General features: G+C 33.5%; 2 protein-coding genes across 5 annotated transcripts; both read left to right on the plus strand.

The window, feature by feature from the left end:
- The first annotated feature begins 4,325 nt into the window (after window positions 1-4,325).
- On the plus strand, window positions 4,326-10,699 carry LOC133676237 (uncharacterized). 4 transcript variants are annotated; one of them, XM_062097874.1, is made up of 10 exons: window positions 4,326-4,536; window positions 5,176-5,270; window positions 5,362-5,421; window positions 6,750-6,852; window positions 7,288-7,885; window positions 8,254-8,380; window positions 8,538-8,705; window positions 8,790-8,899; window positions 9,462-9,908; window positions 10,295-10,699. In XM_062097874.1, exons 2-8 carry the CDS (start codon window positions 5,190-5,192, stop codon window positions 8,844-8,846), a joined length of 1,194 nt encoding a protein of 397 aa, XP_061953858.1. In that variant the 5' UTR covers window positions 4,326-4,536; window positions 5,176-5,189; the 3' UTR covers window positions 8,847-8,899; window positions 9,462-9,908; window positions 10,295-10,699. The 4 variants fall into 4 exon arrangements, with proteins under 4 accessions (XP_061953858.1, XP_061953861.1, XP_061953860.1 ...); XM_062097877.1 differs by having other exon boundaries at window positions 9,462-9,837; XM_062097876.1 differs by having other exon boundaries at window positions 9,692-9,908.
- An 877-nt stretch (window positions 10,700-11,576) lies between these two features.
- LOC133675118 (SNAP25 homologous protein SNAP33-like) lies at window positions 11,577-15,058 on the plus strand. Its single transcript, XM_062096396.1, has 6 exons — window positions 11,577-11,763; window positions 12,283-12,838; window positions 13,423-13,516; window positions 13,914-14,044; window positions 14,612-14,709; window positions 14,833-15,058. Exons 2-6 carry the CDS (start codon window positions 12,344-12,346, stop codon window positions 14,930-14,932), a joined length of 918 nt encoding a protein of 305 aa, XP_061952380.1. The 5' UTR covers window positions 11,577-11,763; window positions 12,283-12,343; the 3' UTR covers window positions 14,933-15,058.
- The last annotated feature ends 4,191 nt before the right edge of the window (window positions 15,059-19,249 follow it).

The raw sequence follows: 19,249 nt of genomic DNA on the forward strand, positions 1-19,249 counted from the left end.
TCCCTAAATCCCCCGAAATCACACTTATAGGTGGCCACTAAAAGGGTTAAAACCCAAAATTTATTCTTTAATTCTTTCATTTTATCTATAATTTAATAATTTCAAGCACCTATTTATCATAATTTCATCCCACAACTTACAATATCCACAAACATCAATAAACCCTAACAAACAACATTTGGGGTTTTCTTAACCTTTTTCTATAAAATTCAATTGAATGAAATAAAACCATCAAATTCATCTTATATAACAAAAATTAACTCAATTTGATGAGTTAGAATGTAGTTTCTTCCATAATTTCACCTGTTTCTTTAAATTTATATTTCTTTCTTTTACTCCCTCCCTCCCTTTCTCTCTCTAAATTCCTAACTTAGTTGTTTTTCTTAGATAAGTTCCTTCACAAGAACAACCCCTTTAATTTACATCTTGAAGAAATGGAGAAAAAATAGAAGAGAATAAGTTTTTCAAGGTAATTATTGCCTTCATTACGACCAACCCTTTTTAGTACCTTTTTAATGGGGAAGAAAGTTTTCTTCATTTATTTATAAAGTTATCACTATTTTAACCTTTCTTGAGTAGTTTTTGTAAAAACACTCATTCATTTATATTTTTCATGCACTGAATCTTTTATCATATCATCCGAAATTATTTTAATTCACTTGATATCTTTCCTCTACAAGTCATAATAATAAAATAATTCTTAATTTTTATTATATTTTGTTACAATTTACTCTACTATGCTTAGTTTAACTTTGACCGTCAGTATTTTCCATGCACAATTCCATTTCTTATTTTATCCAAGGTTTTAGTTTAATTTATTTTTTCAAATGATTTAAACCCATAGTCATACCAAATATTTTCTTTTAAATGTATCATTTTCTCCCTAGTTGGAATTTATGAAATTTATCACGAGGCTTACAACTCACCCACTAATACTATTGCATACCACTTTATTATTTAATTCATCAATATATATATTTTAAACTAGCTCAATGGGACCCTCACCTATAATCATAGCATATTTATTATTATTTTTCCATCAAGAATTTCACTACATAGTAATGATTCACTAATTTTAGACTGGGGTTTATAATGTGAATGGCAAAAAAGATACCTATTGTGATCAATTCTCATAATATTTTTTTTGCATTTACAAGTAGACACATACTCTATCATAGCTAATTTTTAAGGATAAATCATGTTCATGATAGGGTTAAAACTATAAAGCCCCAAACATTGCCTAAGAAACAATTATTGATTTGTTATTGATCTTATCCACATGTTTAAAAGTTGATGATGTTCTTAAATAAACTAGACAAGCTTGGCGTGATGTTTTAACATAATCATGCTTATATTTATCCCCTACAAGAAAAAAAGATGGATTAGCAATATAGAAAAAAATTGAATGAGATCATCAATACACTATACATATAATAGCCTTCTTCATGCTAGCAATAATATCATGCATTTCAATGAGAAATAGAAACTCATAAACAATGTCATAGCACAATTCTAGGTTATTCCCTAAAATTTACTCTTTTATATATATATATATATATATATATATATATATATATATATATAAAGGCTAGTGACGTGGAGAAAGGTTGGGGAATACAACTGTAATTTTGGAGAAAATTCAAGGCCTAATCGTACCCTATTATGTCCAAAAATGGAAAACAAATATGTAAATTCAAGGTCAAATTACATAATTATTGGATGAAGTTGCTTAAAATTAAGTTCAATGACATAATTAATTTTTTAATAGGCTAATTTGATTTAATCATAGGCCAAATTAAATTTTAATTATGTTTAAGAATTAATTTAGGTCCAATTGAAGGATTTAATTAAGTGCAAAGACTTAATTATACTTTAAATGGGTAAAATTAATTTTATTAGGAGCTTAATTGGTGAAAACTTAAGCTTGGGAGCCTAATTTGGGCTTAATTAAGAAGATTGAAATTTTAAGAGACCAAATTAATTTTTACCAAGTTAATTGATTGAAATCAAGGGAAAAAGTGCAAGAAAATTAAAGTTTTGGGGTTAATTAGAGGTCAAATTGACAAAATTCACAACCAAAGACCAATCTGTAAAAGATGTCAAACTATAGGGGCTTAATTGGTTGAAACCGGGGTGAAATTAAAAAAATTTAAAGTTTAATGGTCAATTAGGGGTTAAACTGCATAAATTTGAGACCAAGGACAAAGTGAAAGAGGCACGTAAATGTGGGGTTCAAATTGAAGTTTGTAGGGGCTAAATTGCACTAAATCATAAGTTTAGAGTCAATTAGGGGTATAATCAAACAGGATTAAAAGTTGAAGGACTAAAATGAAGTTGGACAAAAATCCCTAATTTAAACCTAAACGGTGCCATTTTGTATTTAAAAAAAACCACAAGACGCGTCGTCTGGTCGTTGTTCACTGTCTTTCCTGATTTTGCCCGAGAATGCTTCTCAGCTGGCTGCTTTTCTGGTGCATTTAATGCCTCATATATCCACCAAAGTTGACAACACATGAGCCAAAATGGTCATCTAACATCCCTTTATCCTCGAGTATGATCCGTTCAGGCCTATTAACATTATAACGGCCCCGGCGCTGGCCTAAAGAGGCCAACTCTAGCAGCCTTGAATTGTTAGATTTGACAATTCATGGTGCCTATTTTAAACCAACGGTTGGGATCCTTCCCAACTAAATCAAGGACTAATTTTTTTTTCCTGTGAAGACAAGATTACCCTCTTCCACCTCCTATAAATATGGGTGGATTTCATGGCCTGAGAATGAATAAAATCGGGTCCAAAGTTGATGAAAAACCAACCACTTCCCCTAGTTTCTGCCATTTCTGTCCCTTTCTCTCCACTGCTCCAACCTCTGAACCATGCTACCACTAGCTCTTTTGCCACCAACTCCATCACAGAAAGCCAACAAAACCACCATCCAGTCACCAAGTAGCCATCGCGGCTCTCTCTCTTCCCCTTCTGGCCTTTCTTTCTCCTCTGCAAACCTTTTTCTTCCTCCTCCCACAACCGGCTCGACCACCATTCCCTCAACCGACGCTTTTTGAGCCATCAGATCAACCTACTCCGAGTCCAGATCACCAAGGTAGCCTTCTTCTTCTTGTTCTTCCTCTTTTTCTTCTTCACCCTTTGTCCACTGTATGAACAGAGGATATGGGTTGGGCTTATTATAGCCCAACCCAAATGTATGGGCTGGTCTTGGCCCACAAAAGGAAAAGAAAAAAGATCAGTTGGGCTAACCAACCCTTCTACAAGAAAAACATTTTTGTTCGACCACTATACTAGTGTGTTACTTTTGTGTATTTCATCAAGAATTATTGCTTAAACACTCCCTGTTTTTCCTCCCCCTTTTTTTTTTTCAAAACTATTGATTTTCCATAATTACTCTTTTTTTTTGGTAAATGGCTACCATTTGAGAATTTCTTCTTTATGGAAGGTTTATATATATATATATATATATATATATATATATATATATATATAATTATTGATTTCTCCTTAATAGACTTGATTCCTTTTAAATAACTATCATATGAGAATTTATTCGTTGTGGAAGGTAATCCATATTTATTTATTTTTTATTTGTTAAATTTGTAATATTCTATTGATTTGGTAGTCTTTTTTTTCCTGAGATTATAGCCCTTAATTATTATTATGATGAAAATAATGGAATTATTAGAATCAACTGAATTTAATGATAAGGTTTTTTTATGCTCAAGTTGTGACAAAACTAATCATATGTTGAATAAAATATTTTCACCAACATAAAGTTAAAATCTAACCTGTTTTTTTTGTTTTTTTTTTTGGGGGGGGGGGTAAATATATATATTAAATCCATTTTTTCCATTTTCATTTATCTTTATCTTATATGCTTTGATTATTATATTAATGTTTTTAATAATGATATTTATTTTCTTTCATAATGTTTAAAAAATCATTCTTTGGGTAAAACAATTTATTAAAAAAATAATTCACTCTAATTCATTCATTTCTAATTATAATAAATTATTAATTTGTATAAAATATTCATTATTTATTTTGAGCAGCAGAGTTTTCTATATGAATTTGATAAAATGAAACTTTTAATATAACAATTCTTAAAATTATTTTTTTAAAATTAAATTATTGATGCGTGAGTGGGTGTGATAAAATATATTGAAAATGAGTAAATTAAAAAATATAAAATATTTGGTCAGCATTTTCTCTCCCTCCTCCCTCCCTCCCTCCTTTTTATTTATATTTCCTATATTTTTTAATGATTTTTGTTTTAAATTTTCTAGTTATCAAATATAATGGTGAGAATTAAGTTAATTAAAATCAGAGGTCTAGATGTAAATATAAGGAAGGATATAGATTGAAATTATGAAAAACTTTTAATAATCGCAAGCAAAACAATACAAGGCAAAAGCCCAGCCTTCATTATTATTATCGTTACTTGTCGGTAATCTCTAAATTCATCCTCTCCCAAAAACTGAAGCTAAATCTATATTTCTCTTATTACAATTATCAGAGTTATTTCTCAGGTAAATCTCCATGTCATGATTTTGATGATTATTTTCATTCGAAGTTGCCTCATTTACATTTCAATTTCATGGGGTTTGGGTCTCGATTGATAATCTTCTAATTCATAGATTACTATGTCTTCCACCCATTATTAATCTTAACTCTGTTTTGTTACTGGTTCGCTCTATATCATACAATGAAGAAAACCCATGTTAGTTCTAGCAATACTCTTGCAGTTTTTCTTATACCAGCACAAGCAATGGAGCAGGAGTCCTTCTATATCATTTCTTTTTCATCGTTGTTATTATTATTATTTGCAAAAATGAGCATTTCCCCTTTTTAGCTATCAACCAATGTTATCAGAATCATGCAAAACAATGTTGATTTGTAGAAACGAAAAAAGGGTTCGTGCTTATGCTTAAGAAGATGATGAATATAACAAGTTTCCTTCTTTTTGCACCTTTTCATTTGATTTTGCCTTCTTTTTTTGGTTGAATGTTTGTCCGCCTTTCGATAAATGTGAAGACTTTAGATTTTCCTTTAATTGGCATGACCATATACATGCATTCTATGCTTCAAGTGTTTTCTTAGATTTCTGATTTGCTTGCTGATAGTTTAGGCATCTATCTCTGTTTTATTCATTTGTGCTTGCAATCCAGGCTTTCTTGTTTAAATGTCGAGTAGCTCCAAAAGTGATGGCGACAACTCTTTTGATGCTGAGGAACTTTTGCAAATTGGGACTCGATGCAGAGAGGTTCTTTTTTCATCAACCAAAGACTCTGTTGTTCTGTCTAAATTCTCATAGAAGCTAACTCTTCAACCATTTATTTCTTGCATCACTGCAGCTGCGAAAAGAAAAGGACATGTTGAGAGATTCACAACCCCAGAGCTTTGAACTTATCAGGGTGAATTTTTATTTTATGCAAGATTGATTGTTATTCCTTTTATGCAAAATATATGTTATGATATGTAAGTCATTACTTGTGTTCATATTCATATTATATGGTTAAGTTTTGTATCCATTTTCCGGAGTGTGTTCAAGATGAATTTAGCCTAAGTGGGAAGAACTTTTCGATTTACCTTGCTTCAGGCCTTTCCATGATCTGCCTAGCAAATATGCATCACATGAAAGGATGATGCAGGACAGCTTAGGGGGATGTTCTGGATCTGATTGTAGAGGCTGTTTAGGGCTGTATTGTTGGGGGTTTTGCTGGAACTATAGATTTCTACAAGCCACACCTAAGGAAAAGGAAAACCTAAGCTTCACACAAGGGTTCTTAAGAGTCACATCTAGGAGAGATTGAGACACACAATCGCAAGCAAATTGCTGGAATTTTATTCATAAACTGTAATCAAAATATTGAACGACTACATCTTTTTTATAGAGTTTTGGTAGTCCAAATCCAATAAGACATGGATTCCTAAACCTCCAATGTAACTATTCCTATTTAGAATAGGAAAACCTAATAACTATAAGACTAATAAAATAAAATATTGTAATTTCTAGATTTTCCAGCAGATCCAATAATTACCAAAATACCCTTATGATCTAATCAAGTTCCCAACTAAGTTTTCCATCACTAGCCATGTGCCAAATCAATGCTTGAGTGTTGAAATCAATCTTAGAATGCCTTCTAAAGACCTTTGGGGGCTGCTGCCCGCGTGCCCCATCAAAGGATCACATAGATGGTCGAAGTTAAAACTCCACCTGCTTAAATGCTGTGTTCAATGTTTTCATTTTTAAGATTTGGATTGTGTATCGCTTATATAATACGTCCTCTGGCCCAAATCTTTTTGTCCATTCTTGGAAATCCTTTTAAGAAAACAGCATTTAATCCTTTCATATCAATTGAAACTGTTTTAGTTGATGAAAATCTACCCTCCACAAACACGGACATTTATTCTCTTGTTTAACTGGTGAGTCAGTTTCAGGAGTTCAATTCCAACTCTCAGTTAACAAATTTTTGGCATTAATCATTTAATCTTCAAATCATCTTTATTTGATTTGTATTTTACAGTCTTAACCACTCACTTTTACTTTGCTAGTGATTGAAGAACAAGGGTTGAGACAAATTACACAAAAATAGAAGAAAACACTTCACGTTTGATCTCATAGCTCATCCTCTGTTCTTCTTTCTACTATGTGCTTGTAGTTGTCTTGTGAGAATTGAAAAACGTAGCTAAAGAATGCAACATGAACAAAAAGATCTAATTTCAGATTTTGTGGATGCAGAGATTAGAACTACATGTGAAACAATTATCAGAGGCTCGTACTGAAGACAAGAAACATATCCAGAAGTTGGAAAGAGAGCTGTTGAACTGCTCTCAAGAGATAGGTAGTGGTCCTTCCTTTTTTGGTATATCTTAAAAATTTAATAGGTTCATGTCAAAATTAAACATTAATTGTCCAATATCAAATGCTGCACTTGGTCTGTCTTAATACTGAGAATTATAATTTTAAGCTTTGAGCTCCTTTTGTTAAGTTCATTGTTGAAACTGAGGATTTGATTAATGAATAGTGAAGTTGTGCATAGACAAATAATCACCTATGTCCAAAATTCCATCAAATGATTTTCATAGCTATGGTTACAAGAGGGTTTTAATTTTTGTTGTCTGCTATATTCATTACCATCTAGAGGTAGATATTGAATGAGAATTGAATTTATCCTACATATGTATGTCACTGATGGCTGCATTTTCCCTCAGTTCCTGACTGGATGTTCATATGATTCTTTGATTTGGCTTTAACCTGATCATCACACCTTTCATAGATTACTTGCAGGATCAGCTAAATGCGAGGAATTCAGAGGTATACACCCTGGGGGAGCATGTAATTGAGCTTGAGTTGAAATTAGCAAATATGGAACATTTACAAGCAAACAATGGCCAGTTAAGGGAGGAACTGAAAAGGTGTGATTCAGAGCACTTGTTATTGTTACAGGAACTAGAGAGCAAAGAAATAGAGTTGCAGGAGTCAGCTTTGTGCATAGGGAAGCTGGAGGAGTCGATTTCATCTCTAACTCTAGATTCCCAATGTGAAATAGAGAGCATGAAGCTTGATATGATAGCTTTGGAGCAGGCTTGCTTTAAAGCTAAAAAAACCCAGGAAGAAACCATCCAAGAAAATGCTAGGATGAATGGGTTAATTAAAGAACTTGAATTTCAGATTCTTGAGGCAAAGGAAAATATTGAATGTGTAGAGAAAGAGAACATAGAATTGAGGGACAAACTTGTTACGTCTGATGTGAACTCTAAATTATTTCTTCAGCAGATTGAGGATTGGCTTGAAAACAAGGACACATCACAACTTAATACTCGATCATGCTCAAGTGAGATAGAGCACCAAAGTAATATGTCAAAAGAAATGAGGTAAGTTAAAACATGCATTTCCATTAATTTAGTTGCTTGCTGTTAGATCATAAATTTATATTCTTGATATTACATGCTACTCAATTTCTACAGCTACTTTCTGTACCAGGCTAAGAACTCTTAGATACTAACCTCTTCCCTTTGAGAATTCTGGGCTTCAGCATCCACAAAAAGACACATTGAACACTTTATTTTGAAAGCTTTTTCCAAAGATGTATTTTGGATGCTGTGCCTTTCTAAACAATGGGCATTTCCTTAACTCTAAGTTCTAACGTAGAGGATAGGCATTAATTCTTTTAATATGACTTTGTTTAAGAATTTCATTGATTTTTTTGATGCTTTTACTATTTTTTGTAAAATGCATACAGAGAGGCCTTAGGTCCATGCTTTTCAAAGCTTGCAACACTATTGGGATCAGAATCAAATTTGAAGGAGTGGATGGAGAGCATGTCACATCAGATAAGAAAATATGAAGTTCTTGTAAAGCAGCTTAAGGTATGGATTTTGACTTATGAAGATCTATAATTATGTTGAACAGTGCTAAGATGCTGATAAACTTAATTACATAATTAAGTGGTTCTGGTCCTTGCACTGTTTTGAATTTTGTATCTTTTTGTTAGCTTGCTGAGGTTAACATGTGAATTATTACTAGGATGAATTGAGAGAGGAAAAATCAAAGGCAAAGGAAGAAGCGGATGACCTAGCACAAGAAATGGCTGAACTGAGGTACCAAATGACGGGTTTGCTTGAAGAGGAGTGCAAGCGCCGTGCTTGCATTGAACAAGCATCTTTGCAGAGAATATCTGAACTAGAGGCACAGGTATTGATGGTTGATTTGCAGTCATCAGGTTACTTAATAGAGGCTTACATAATTCTGAAGGTCTTTCTTGTTTTTCTGAGTAAGATTGAAAGAGAACGGAGGAAATTTTTTGCTGCTGCCGGGCATGTCCATGAAGCATAGGCATTAAGAACTGTGGACAACTGGACATCCATTAATTGGAAATAAGGGTTCAGGTTTGTGTCTATCTAATCCTTCCTCTTTCAATGCTCTGCAGGTATTCCTGCATCTAAGATGCTGTTGTGTGTTGTGTTGGCATGATTGCATTTATTTTTATTCAGTGACGCCTGAGGATGCTGTTTGATATTTTTTGTTTGTTTTATAATGTCTGAATTTGGTTCTGAGATAGCTGCCTAAGAGATAAATCAACTGCAGGGTTCAGTATATGATAGCAAGCATGTGAAAAATGCATTTACCATATGTGCATTCATGATATAAAAATATATATCCATTAAGGTGCTATTATTTCATATGGGTAGCATGTATTAAAATGTCTCCAGCATTTTAGCATTTCAGTGCACAGTTACACTGAGAATGCTGACTGGACCTCAAATGATACTGGCTAAACTTTTGTTGGTATGTAATTTCACATCTTGGATTTTCATCCAGCTCTCACTGTGACCTGATGCTCGAGAGAGACTTGCAGTGAGAAATTTTCACAAAAAATTGCTCATCAGAGTTCATTTGCACCATATTTGTTTCACAAATCATCATCTTCTGAAGGTTATATTGTTTTAGGGCACTGGTTTGCCACATGTCTTTGCCATGCCAAATTCATTGGGTGGGGGGTTCCAGCAAAAGCTACCATGGCCATGCATTCAGCTGTCCAGACAGCTAATTCTGATCAACTGTAAGAACTATGAGAACACGTCATATATTGGGAAGAGGGACCATTGCGTAGGAATCATCTTAATATTTCAACCACGGGGTGAAGAGCAGGTTTTTTTATTCATGCATATATGCTGTAGGTATCGATTATCTCTGAATTCTCTCTACTGGCATGCTGCTATGGTTGGATCATAACTGGGTCATGGCCTTTCTCTGGCATTGAGGGGAAAAAATAGAAACAAGATTGCAGTTGCTTTCTTATTTGATTGAAGCTTCTGTTGAAGAGGTAGTGACTTCATTTACAATTTATACAAGCCAAAGAAGTGTGTCCTACTAGTAGGGTTTCTTCCATGACAGGTGAAGCCTTCATTTTATCTTCTCTCTACTTCTCCAACTAGTGCAATCTGGTTGAGATACTTAGTAGCCATGTATGGAGCTTGACTCAAAGAAACTCTAGCCTCAACAAACTTGTGGCTGCCTTATGAACCCTTCCTTGTTAAGTGAAACTTATCACAATTAGAGATATAATGATAATTATGGAATGAATTAACTAATAAATCACCAATCACAAACTGTCACATCATCGAGTAACAAAGTCTTAGTAAAGAAATAAGTATCCCTGGCACCCTTTACAATATCTGTGCATGAAACTCAAAATTCTTTCCACTAATCTATCAACACCTTCACTGCTGCATGTTGGGTTTTACTAGAATTGATTGATGATATTGTATGCTTGTGTGCAGGATGATTTTTGAGATTTCTGACAGAAATCCGTACAGTATGGAGTCTCAGGGAACATGTCAATACACATATCAGTTACAAGAACATTTTAGAAGGCAAATTTTGTGAATATGGTTTTTGAAGATTCAGCGGATTACAGGACAGCCATATGAATGAAGGAAATATTATTACATTTACAAATGAAGGGCTATGAGCAATATTTACTTCTTTGCTATATTTTTTTGGGTCTGATGAACGCGACATTGAATGATATTCTGCACCGCGTTTTAGTGGGAACACAATAGATTAATCTGAATGTATAGGGTGTGAGTTTGTGCCTTGACCATTTGTTTTACTGTTCGCCACTCCGTGGCCTGGGATGCTTTGATTAATCAAATAGAAATCTGTCATTTGAATTTTCTGGCTTATTATCTTAGTCTTACTGGTTAAGGCATCCTTCAAAGTGTTTGGTTTTTCCTCGAAGTTTCGTGGGATGGATCGATGCATCATTGATATCTCATATTTCGAAAGAGACACCATTTTTAGTAAGAGGTTATGATATCTTTGTTGTGGAGGTCAATGGTGGACAAAATCAAAGATGGTGTCTTTCCCCACTAGCGAACGTCAAACCTCTCTGGTCTTGTTCGATGTGACATGCGATTTTGAAAGTCTTTTACGATGAACAACAACTCTAACAAGACAGAGTCATCTTTACATTTTGGTTTTAAATATCTTTTTTATTTATTTATCCAACCACTCAATGAAAGATTTTGCATATACTAAAATTGAAAGGAGAAAAAAAATCAAAATAGTCTAAGGTTGCTTTGTATTTGTTTGGCCTCCTTATAATTATAAAAGTTTTTATCATCGCGTAAACATGTTTCAAAAGTTTAAAACTAAAAAGCTAATAATAATAATAATAATAATAATATAGATTGCTACATCATAATAATGTTTATTTCTATTATCATTTAATTGAATATAAAATTTATTTTAATAAATAAATTTAACAAATACAATCGGGTAAATATCTGATCTTGTAAAATAAAATATTTTAATTTATATTTGTCTCTTGATATTTTTAAATTTATTTTTTATTATAATTTATAACTTTTATTTATTTATTTATTAAGATGCATTTAATTTATTTAATTATATATATACATAAACTTTTTTAAATTTCTACAAAAATACATAGAAAAAACTTATATAATATATATATATATATAAAATTGTTTTTTTGTTGATTAAAAAAAAGGGCCGGGTCACATTACACGACTGTTTCTTCTTGTTATTCTTGTTATTTATTTATTATTATTAGAGCCGGTTTCTTTGTATCCTATCGCTGATCCAAAGGCAATTGGCCACCCACGACTTTGCTGTGCCTCCGCGTTGAAATTTGCCTTCTCTTTGTAAAAACAGCAAGAGGTTGTTTGGATTTCCTTTGCACTGCAACTGCTACTGTTACCTGCACCAGTCTAATTTCTATTAGGTATGTATTATGCTTGTTTTTTGTTTTAATTTCTAATATGGCTTTCTTTTGTTTCTACTTGTTTGCTTGCTTTCTGGGTTGTTAACGGAGAATTGATGTTTCTGCGTGCTCGCTCGGAAAACACAAGCTTCTTTCTCTTCTTTCTGGTTCTTGATGAATGTTATAAAATAAATCTTGTTTCTTGTGTAAAAAGATCCTCTTGTTTCTACTTGCTTGCTCAAGATTCTTTCTTTTCTTTTGGGTTATATAAAGAAAGTGAATAAAATAAATCAATCTTGATTGCAGTTTTAGGTTTGAGGTTTTTTTTTTAAAAAAAGAAAAATACTATCTAAACATGTTATTATCGCAACACATTCAAATTAATTACGGTGATCCCTTTTGTTCTCCAATTGTGATTTTATTGAAATCAAAATTTCATTTGCTTAAATCGAACTGCACTGGATTCCTTTTTTGTGTTGAATGCTGTTATCTTACAACCATCAGTATCTCACACGTTTTTTGTTTCTTCATTTTATGCAGGAATCTCAATTGATTGCTCAGCATCTCCTTTATTAAACTCTTCGTTACACTCATTCACATAATGTTTGGTTCAAAGAAATCTCCCTTGAAGATTTCTAAGCATACCAGGGTTGACCCTGAATGTCCAGCTCCTTCCCGGCCAAACCCTTTTGATTCTGATGACGAGTTTGACACCAAGAAAACCCTTAAACCTTCAAGAAAAACTTCTTCTGAACCCAATCTAACTGCACCCTGTTTTAGCACTAATCCTTTTGATGGTGACGAGGAAAGAGGGTCCTCGGCTTCATCCACATATTTCCTTGCTTCAGCAGCAAGACATAAGTACAATAATGATTTCCGTGATTCAGGAGGACTGGAGAACCAATCTGTTCAAGAATTGGAGAATTATGCTGTTTACAAGGCTGAGGAGACCACAAAATCAGTAAATGGCTGCTTGAAGATTGCTGAAGACATGAGAGAGGGTGCAACAAGAACTTTGATCACCTTGCATCAACAGGGTGAGCAAATTACCAGGACCCACGATGCTGCTGTTGAGATCGATCATGATCTTAGTCGGGTAGGACTTAGTTTGAGATCTTACTTTATGGTTCATGAATTTAATGCATGCTACTAAGATTTTCTCACTTAATGAGATGAGCTAGTGCATAACCGATGTTAACACTAATCTATAAAATGGTGTTTGGAATTTTTCTATTGCATATTTAGTTGGATTATTTTGGAAGCACCATCCTGTTTGATGAGTTTGCTATAACATGATCGTCTTTTGCATACTGCATGAATTTTTATAGATCTATTACTCTTGTGTTTTATGATTTCCAATAAGACTTTTGAAATTTCAGAGCTCCTTATTTAGATTGAGCCCTGTGAGTCTAGTTTGTTGGGGGGGGGGTATTTTGAAGAAACCTATCAGAGGTGAAAACCATTGCCCCCTTATCCACTAGGCTTCAACTCTTGGACACAAACCCCTGCCACCAACCAAAAACAGCAGTGTACTGGAAAAATCATTGTTTAACCTGTTAAGACTTTAGTCTAGAATATCAGTTCTTGTGCCCTTGCAATCTCTTGATTTTTTTTTCTAGTTTATAGTTCTCCATTGATGTTATTGACTAAAAGGAATTTCATGGTTGTTTTTGTTTCCAGGGTGAGAAGCTTTTGGGAAGTCTTGGGGGCATGTTCTCTAAAACTTGGAAGCCGAAAAAGAATCGTCCAATTACAGGCCCTGTTATCACAAGAGGTTACTTTCTATCCCTATTTGCTGTGATCTACTTGTCAATTTTTTTCCCCTTCAAAACTTGATACTACATTAGGCTACCTATTATTGTTTATTTTCTGAAAAAGGTTGAGGGGTTCAACCTTCTTTTTCTTTCTATGGGACACATGTTTTTCTATACTCTTTTTCATTCATTTTTTTTATTGGCAACCTAAAAGTTAATTTAAAGATGAAAAAGCCCCCGGTGAAGAACAATGAGGGAGATGAGGACACCCTTCTACAAGTACAGTATAATATGAGTTGCAGGAAGGGCTCAAAAGTATGAAGTTGAAATAATATAAAATTATCAGAGTTCTTCTTTCTTCTTGTTCTTCTGTTTTTTTTGTCTTTTAATGTATTTGTGGTTTGCTATCTTTTGCAGATGCTTCACCTCAAAGGAGAGGTAACCACTTGGAGCAGAGGGAGAAGTTGGGGTTGAATCCTGCACCTAAGGGACAGTCTAGCATGCAAACACCCCTTCCTGAGCCAACCAACGCATTCCAGAAAGTTGAGGTTTGTTTTTATTTTGTGATGTGCTCATTATTCATAGCAAATAAAAGGTATACTGCTATGTGGCTGTGGAACAGATAATTTCAAAATAAAAATAAAAATGACAATAGATGAAGCTATCTTGGTATTATGAACTTTGTAGATGGTTTCCCTTCTTTCCTCCTTTCCATCTGGTGGCGGGGCTGTGACAGAGACCTTTGTCCTATTCTTTCAAACATGAGATTCAATGCACTATTTTTTTCCCTTCTAGATCAATTTAGGGTTTTCACTTTGGGTTAGGATTTTTATATATTGGTAAGTGTGTCCATCTTTTTCCCTCGTCTCTGGAAGGGGTATATAGAAATTATTAAGTTAGATCAGAAGGACAGGCTTGTACTACCCAGTCACCAAGTCATTTGTTCAAGAACATTATCCACAATTTTAGTTTGCCCGTCTTTCATTATTTGGGACAGTCAATTTGTTCATTTTGGGTTTCTGTCTTGTCAATGTACAAGAGAACCAAAGTCTGCCATGAGTATCTGCTATTTCAATCCCACCTATCTCTGATTATTTGGGATTCTTCTGGAACAGTTAGAGAAGTCGAAGCAAGATGATTCATTGTCTGATTTGAGTAATATATTAGGAGAGTTGAAGAATATGGCGGTTGACATGGGGACCGAAATTGACAGGTGAGTTTTGTTGTATGATATCTCAGCAGCATTTGTTGATTTGGTGCAAATGTTTGCTTATTCTCTTTGGTCTCTCCCATTGGGAATATTCCTTCTGTAATTGTGTTATCTCTATAATTGCAGGCAAACCAACTCTCTGGATCATCTCCAGAATGATGTGGATGAGCTAAATTACCGTGTCAGGGGTGCTAATCAACGTGGTCGTCGTTTGCTTGGAAAGTAGAGGATAGGTGGTTGCACGCAGTACTGATCTGCTTGGTTTCTCTCCTTTTACCATTTTATGTAATTCCTACACACATTTGGGATTTGGCAATATGCCCTGATTTTTTAGTGGATTTTGGAACTGATACTTCTTTCTGTATCCACTCAGATTTCAGAAGCTAATATTGGGCTAACGTGCAGTAATATTGATCATTAAATAATGTAGAGTTCATTGTGCATACAGACACAAAAGAAAGACTATTCATTGCGACAGTGGAATTCGTCTTTTTTAAAGGTCAATTAGTCATTAAACTAGTTACATGCATGATGTGAGTTTATTTTTTTTCATAAAAAATATCAAAAAAAATTAACATCTAAAAATATTAAGTTTCTTTATAAAGTTATATTTAAAAGTTTTTGATGTGATTGCAACGCCTGACCCAAGAGTAATATTTATAATAGTAATAATAACATTAAACTTGCATGATCCAAGTTTAAATGAGTTTGGCTGCAATATCAAACCCAATAGCCTTGGATGTGGGTCTGGCTGTAAGGTCGTGTCATAAAAGTGTGATAATTAAATAGATTAATTAAAAAGAAAAAAACAAAGAAAAAAAACCAAAAGGAAGAAAAAAACTAATGAAAAAAAAGAAAAAAAAATCTGAATTAATTGGGTTAACTCTTCAAACCAGGTTAACTCGTCAAATCTTGGATTTGTGTCGTGAAAGTTTGATAACTAAATAGAAAAAAAAATTGACGGGTTAACACAGAATTAACTAGACTAACCAGTCAAATCAGGTTAACCCGTCAAACTCGGGATCCGTGTCATGAAAGTTTGATAACTAAATAGAAAAAAATTGAACATTAACAAACTAAATTAAAAGAAAAAAATTAACTAAAAATAAAAAGAAAAAACAAACAAAAAGGCATCAGTCTTTTCGCTGTGAACTGTACTGTGCAGTCCACAGTCAAAGACATAAAAACAACAAAAAAAGAAAAAGAAAAAAATAGAAAAACTAAAGGTATTAGTCAAAAACTAAATAGAAAAAAATTTAAAATTGATGAACTAAATTAAATAAAAAGAAAAAAAAATTTATAAGAAGAAAAAAAACTAATGAAGAAAAAAAAATCTAAATTAACTGGGTTAACTCGTCAAACCTGAGATCCGTGTCATGAAAGTCTGATAACTAAATATAAAAAAATTTAATATCAACAAACTAAATAAAAAAAATTAATTAAAAAATAAGACATCAACTTTTTCACCGTGGTGCAGTCCAAAGTGAAAGGCATAAAAATAAATAAAAAAAGGCAAAAAAAAACTAAAGGCATCAGTTTTTTCACTGTTGACTGCATACAATATCAAAAGATGAAATCGGAAGAACAAAACTAATGGGGAAAAAGAAAAAAAATCTGAATCAACTGGGTTAACCTGCCAAATTAGGTTAACTTGTCAAACCTGGGATTCGTGTCGTGAAAATATGATAACTAAATAGAAAAAAAGATTTAATATTAATGAAATAAAAAAAGATTAATTAAAAAGGAAAAAGCAAAGAGAAGTAAAACCTACAAGAAGAAAAAAAAATTAATGAAGAAAAAGAGAAACAATCTGAATCAACTGGGTTAACCCGTCAAACCTAGGATCCGAGTCATGAAAGTCTGATAATTAAACAGACAAACAAAACAATTAATTAAAAAAACAAAACAAACAAAAAAAGAAATTAAAGGCATCAACTTTTTCACTGTGGATTGCACTGTACAATCCACAATAAAATGCTTAAACAGGGAAAAGAGAAAAGAAAAAGCACACGCCACAGATAATTTTTTTTCTTGCATAAAATATCAAAAAAGACTAAGATTTAGGAGTGTTAGGTCTTTCTGCAAAAATATGACCAAGAACCTTTGGTCTAGCTGCAACGCTTGACCAAAAAGTAATATTTATAATATTATTAATAATACTAAGCTTACATGACTCAAGTTTAAGTGAGTCTGGCTGCAACACTAGACCCAAGAGCTTTAGATGTAGGTCTGGCTGCAAGGTCGTGTCATAAAAGTGTGATAATTAAATAAATTAATTAAAAAGAAAAAAACAAAGAAAAAAACCAACAGGAAGAAAAAAACTAATGAAGAAAAAGAAATAAATCTGAATTAACTGGGTTTACCCTTTAAACCAGGTTAACCCATCAAACTTGGGATTCGCGTCATGAAAGTATGATAACTAAATAGAAAAAAAAAATTGACAGGTTAACCCGTCAAACCCGGGATACGTGTCATGAAAGTCAGATAATTAAATAGAAAGCAATTTAACATTAACAAACTAAATTAAACGAAAAAAAATTAATTAAAAAGAAAAAAAGCAAAAAAATAATTCCGGGTTAACTCGTCAAACCAGGTTAACTCGTCAAACCTGGGATCCGTGTCATGAAAGTCTGATAACTAAATAAAAAAATTAACATTAACAAACTAAATTAAACAAAAAAAATTCATTAAAAGAAAAAAAACACAGAAAAAAATAAAAAAAAAACCCATAAAGGCATAAAAAACAAAAAGAAAAAAAAAAGACAGCTCAGCGTTTCACTGTGGACTGCATAGCGAAACATCGAGCAGTTTTAGTATATGTTATAATATTTGTAAAGGGTTATTTTCTTCATTCTATTTTTTTATGATTAGTAAAATATTTATTTACCTAATAAAAAAAATTGAACAGTTGGCCAAGAGTTTTTATGCCTTTATGTTTTATACAAAATTATACATTGACTTTTAAGCATTTTCGGAAAAAGAGGCAAGCGTTCAAGGGTGATTTTATCTTTTATGTTAATACCAGAAACATATAAGACGTTGGAATGCCTTGGAATATATATTAATCTTTATTAACTCAATGATGATTTATATACATCCATGGAGAGTGCAACAAGAATGCATGATAAGCTCTCCTAACAACCTGATGATAGAGGATTAATTCAAATTCAACTTGTAAAGTCCTAACAACATAAGTAGTCCTGAAGACCAGCACATAATCCTAACTATACAACATCAGTATTCCTGAAGACCAGCATTGTGAATGTTGCTGGCTGACATCCCTCCTCAAGATGGACGGCTTTGAGTAAGTCCAATCTTGTCCTTGAGTAGTTCAAACCGATAATGGGGAAGTGATTTTGTCAATGCATTAGCGAGTTGGTCATTAGAGGAGATATTACAAACCCGAAGAACTCCAGACTGAACTCTTTCACGAATAAAATAGAAATCAATGGAGACATGTTTCATCCTTAAATGAAAAACTGGATTTGAACTTAGTTGTGTTGCACCAATATTATCACTATAAATAACAGGAACTTGATTAACCGAATATTGAAGTTCATTCAATAATGAACATACCCAGCTGATTTATGAGGCTGTGTCAGCCACATAACGATATTCAGCCTCCATTGATGATTGAGCAATGGTTTGTTGTTTCTTGGATGACCATGAGACAAGATTCCGACCTAGGTATAGAATGTAGGCACTGGTGGATGGGAAGTCATCCTTGTTTCCCCCCCAATCTGCATCTGAAAAGGCATGTAAGTGTGCAGGTGATTGATGATGCAAAAGAAGACCTACATTACTGATGCCTGAGAGATAACGCAGTATGCGTTTGACAAGTTTCCAATGTTCTTCAGTCGCCTTGTGCATGAACTGGGACAATTTGTTCACAGCGAAAGATAAATTCGGTCGGGTAAATGATAGATATTGAAGACTTCCAACAGTGGCGCAATATGTAGATGGATGAGGGAGCAATTCACCCATTGCAAGAGTGGGAGGAGGACCTGGTGGCAATGGAGTAACCATAGGCCATGAGTTGCTCATGTTGGTACGATGCAGGAGATCCTGAATATATCTGTGCTGAGAAAGCACCAACTTGTGAGGATGTGATTGAATTTCCACACCAAGGAAGTAAATTAGAGACCCTGGACCCTTAAGTGAGAACTGCTTGGCTAAGTTTTGAACAAGGAGGTCGACTTCATGTTCATCATCACCGATGATGATAATGTCATCCACATATACCAATAAATATAGAAGATGTTCATGATGTTTAAGAATGAACAAGGACGTATCATTTACTGAATTTGTGAAGTTGTTATCAATAAGAAAGGAGCGAAGTTCATGGTTCCAAGCTCGTGGTGCCTGCTTTAGCCCATAAATGGCTTTACGCAACTTGCAGACAAAATACGGTCGTTCTTTGTCTACAAAGGTAGGCAGCTGAACCATGTAGACGTCTTCCTGCAGATGTCCCTGCAAAAAAGCATTGTTGACATCCAATTGTCGCAGCCTCCACCCATTACTGACTGCAATGGACAGAACAAGA

Source organism: Populus nigra, chromosome 16 (genome assembly GCF_951802175.1).
Source record: "Populus nigra chromosome 16, ddPopNigr1.1, whole genome shotgun sequence".
In the NCBI taxonomy this organism is placed as follows: domain Eukaryota; kingdom Viridiplantae; phylum Streptophyta; class Magnoliopsida; order Malpighiales; family Salicaceae; genus Populus; species Populus nigra.

Bases quoted from the DNA above. Each gene is read 5' to 3' on its own strand.
- LOC133675118 (XM_062096396.1), top strand. From the start codon at position 12,344: ATGTTTGGTTCAAAGAAATCTCCCTTGAAGATTTCTAAGCATACCAGG. The intron at 13,517-13,913 runs GTTACTTTCTAT...TATCTTTTGCAG, and splicing joins AGGCCCTGTTATCACAAGAG to ATGCTTCACCTCAAAGGAGA. The intron at 14,045-14,611 runs GTTTGTTTTTAT...CTTCTGGAACAG, and splicing joins ACGCATTCCAGAAAGTTGAG to TTAGAGAAGTCGAAGCAAGA.
- LOC133676237 (XM_062097874.1), top strand. From the start codon at position 5,190: ATGTCGAGTAGCTCCAAAAGTGATGGCGACAACTCTTTTGATGCTGAG. The intron at 5,422-6,749 runs GTGAATTTTTAT...TTGTGGATGCAG, and splicing joins AGAGCTTTGAACTTATCAGG to AGATTAGAACTACATGTGAA. The intron at 7,886-8,253 runs GTAAGTTAAAAC...AAATGCATACAG, and splicing joins AATATGTCAAAAGAAATGAG to AGAGGCCTTAGGTCCATGCT.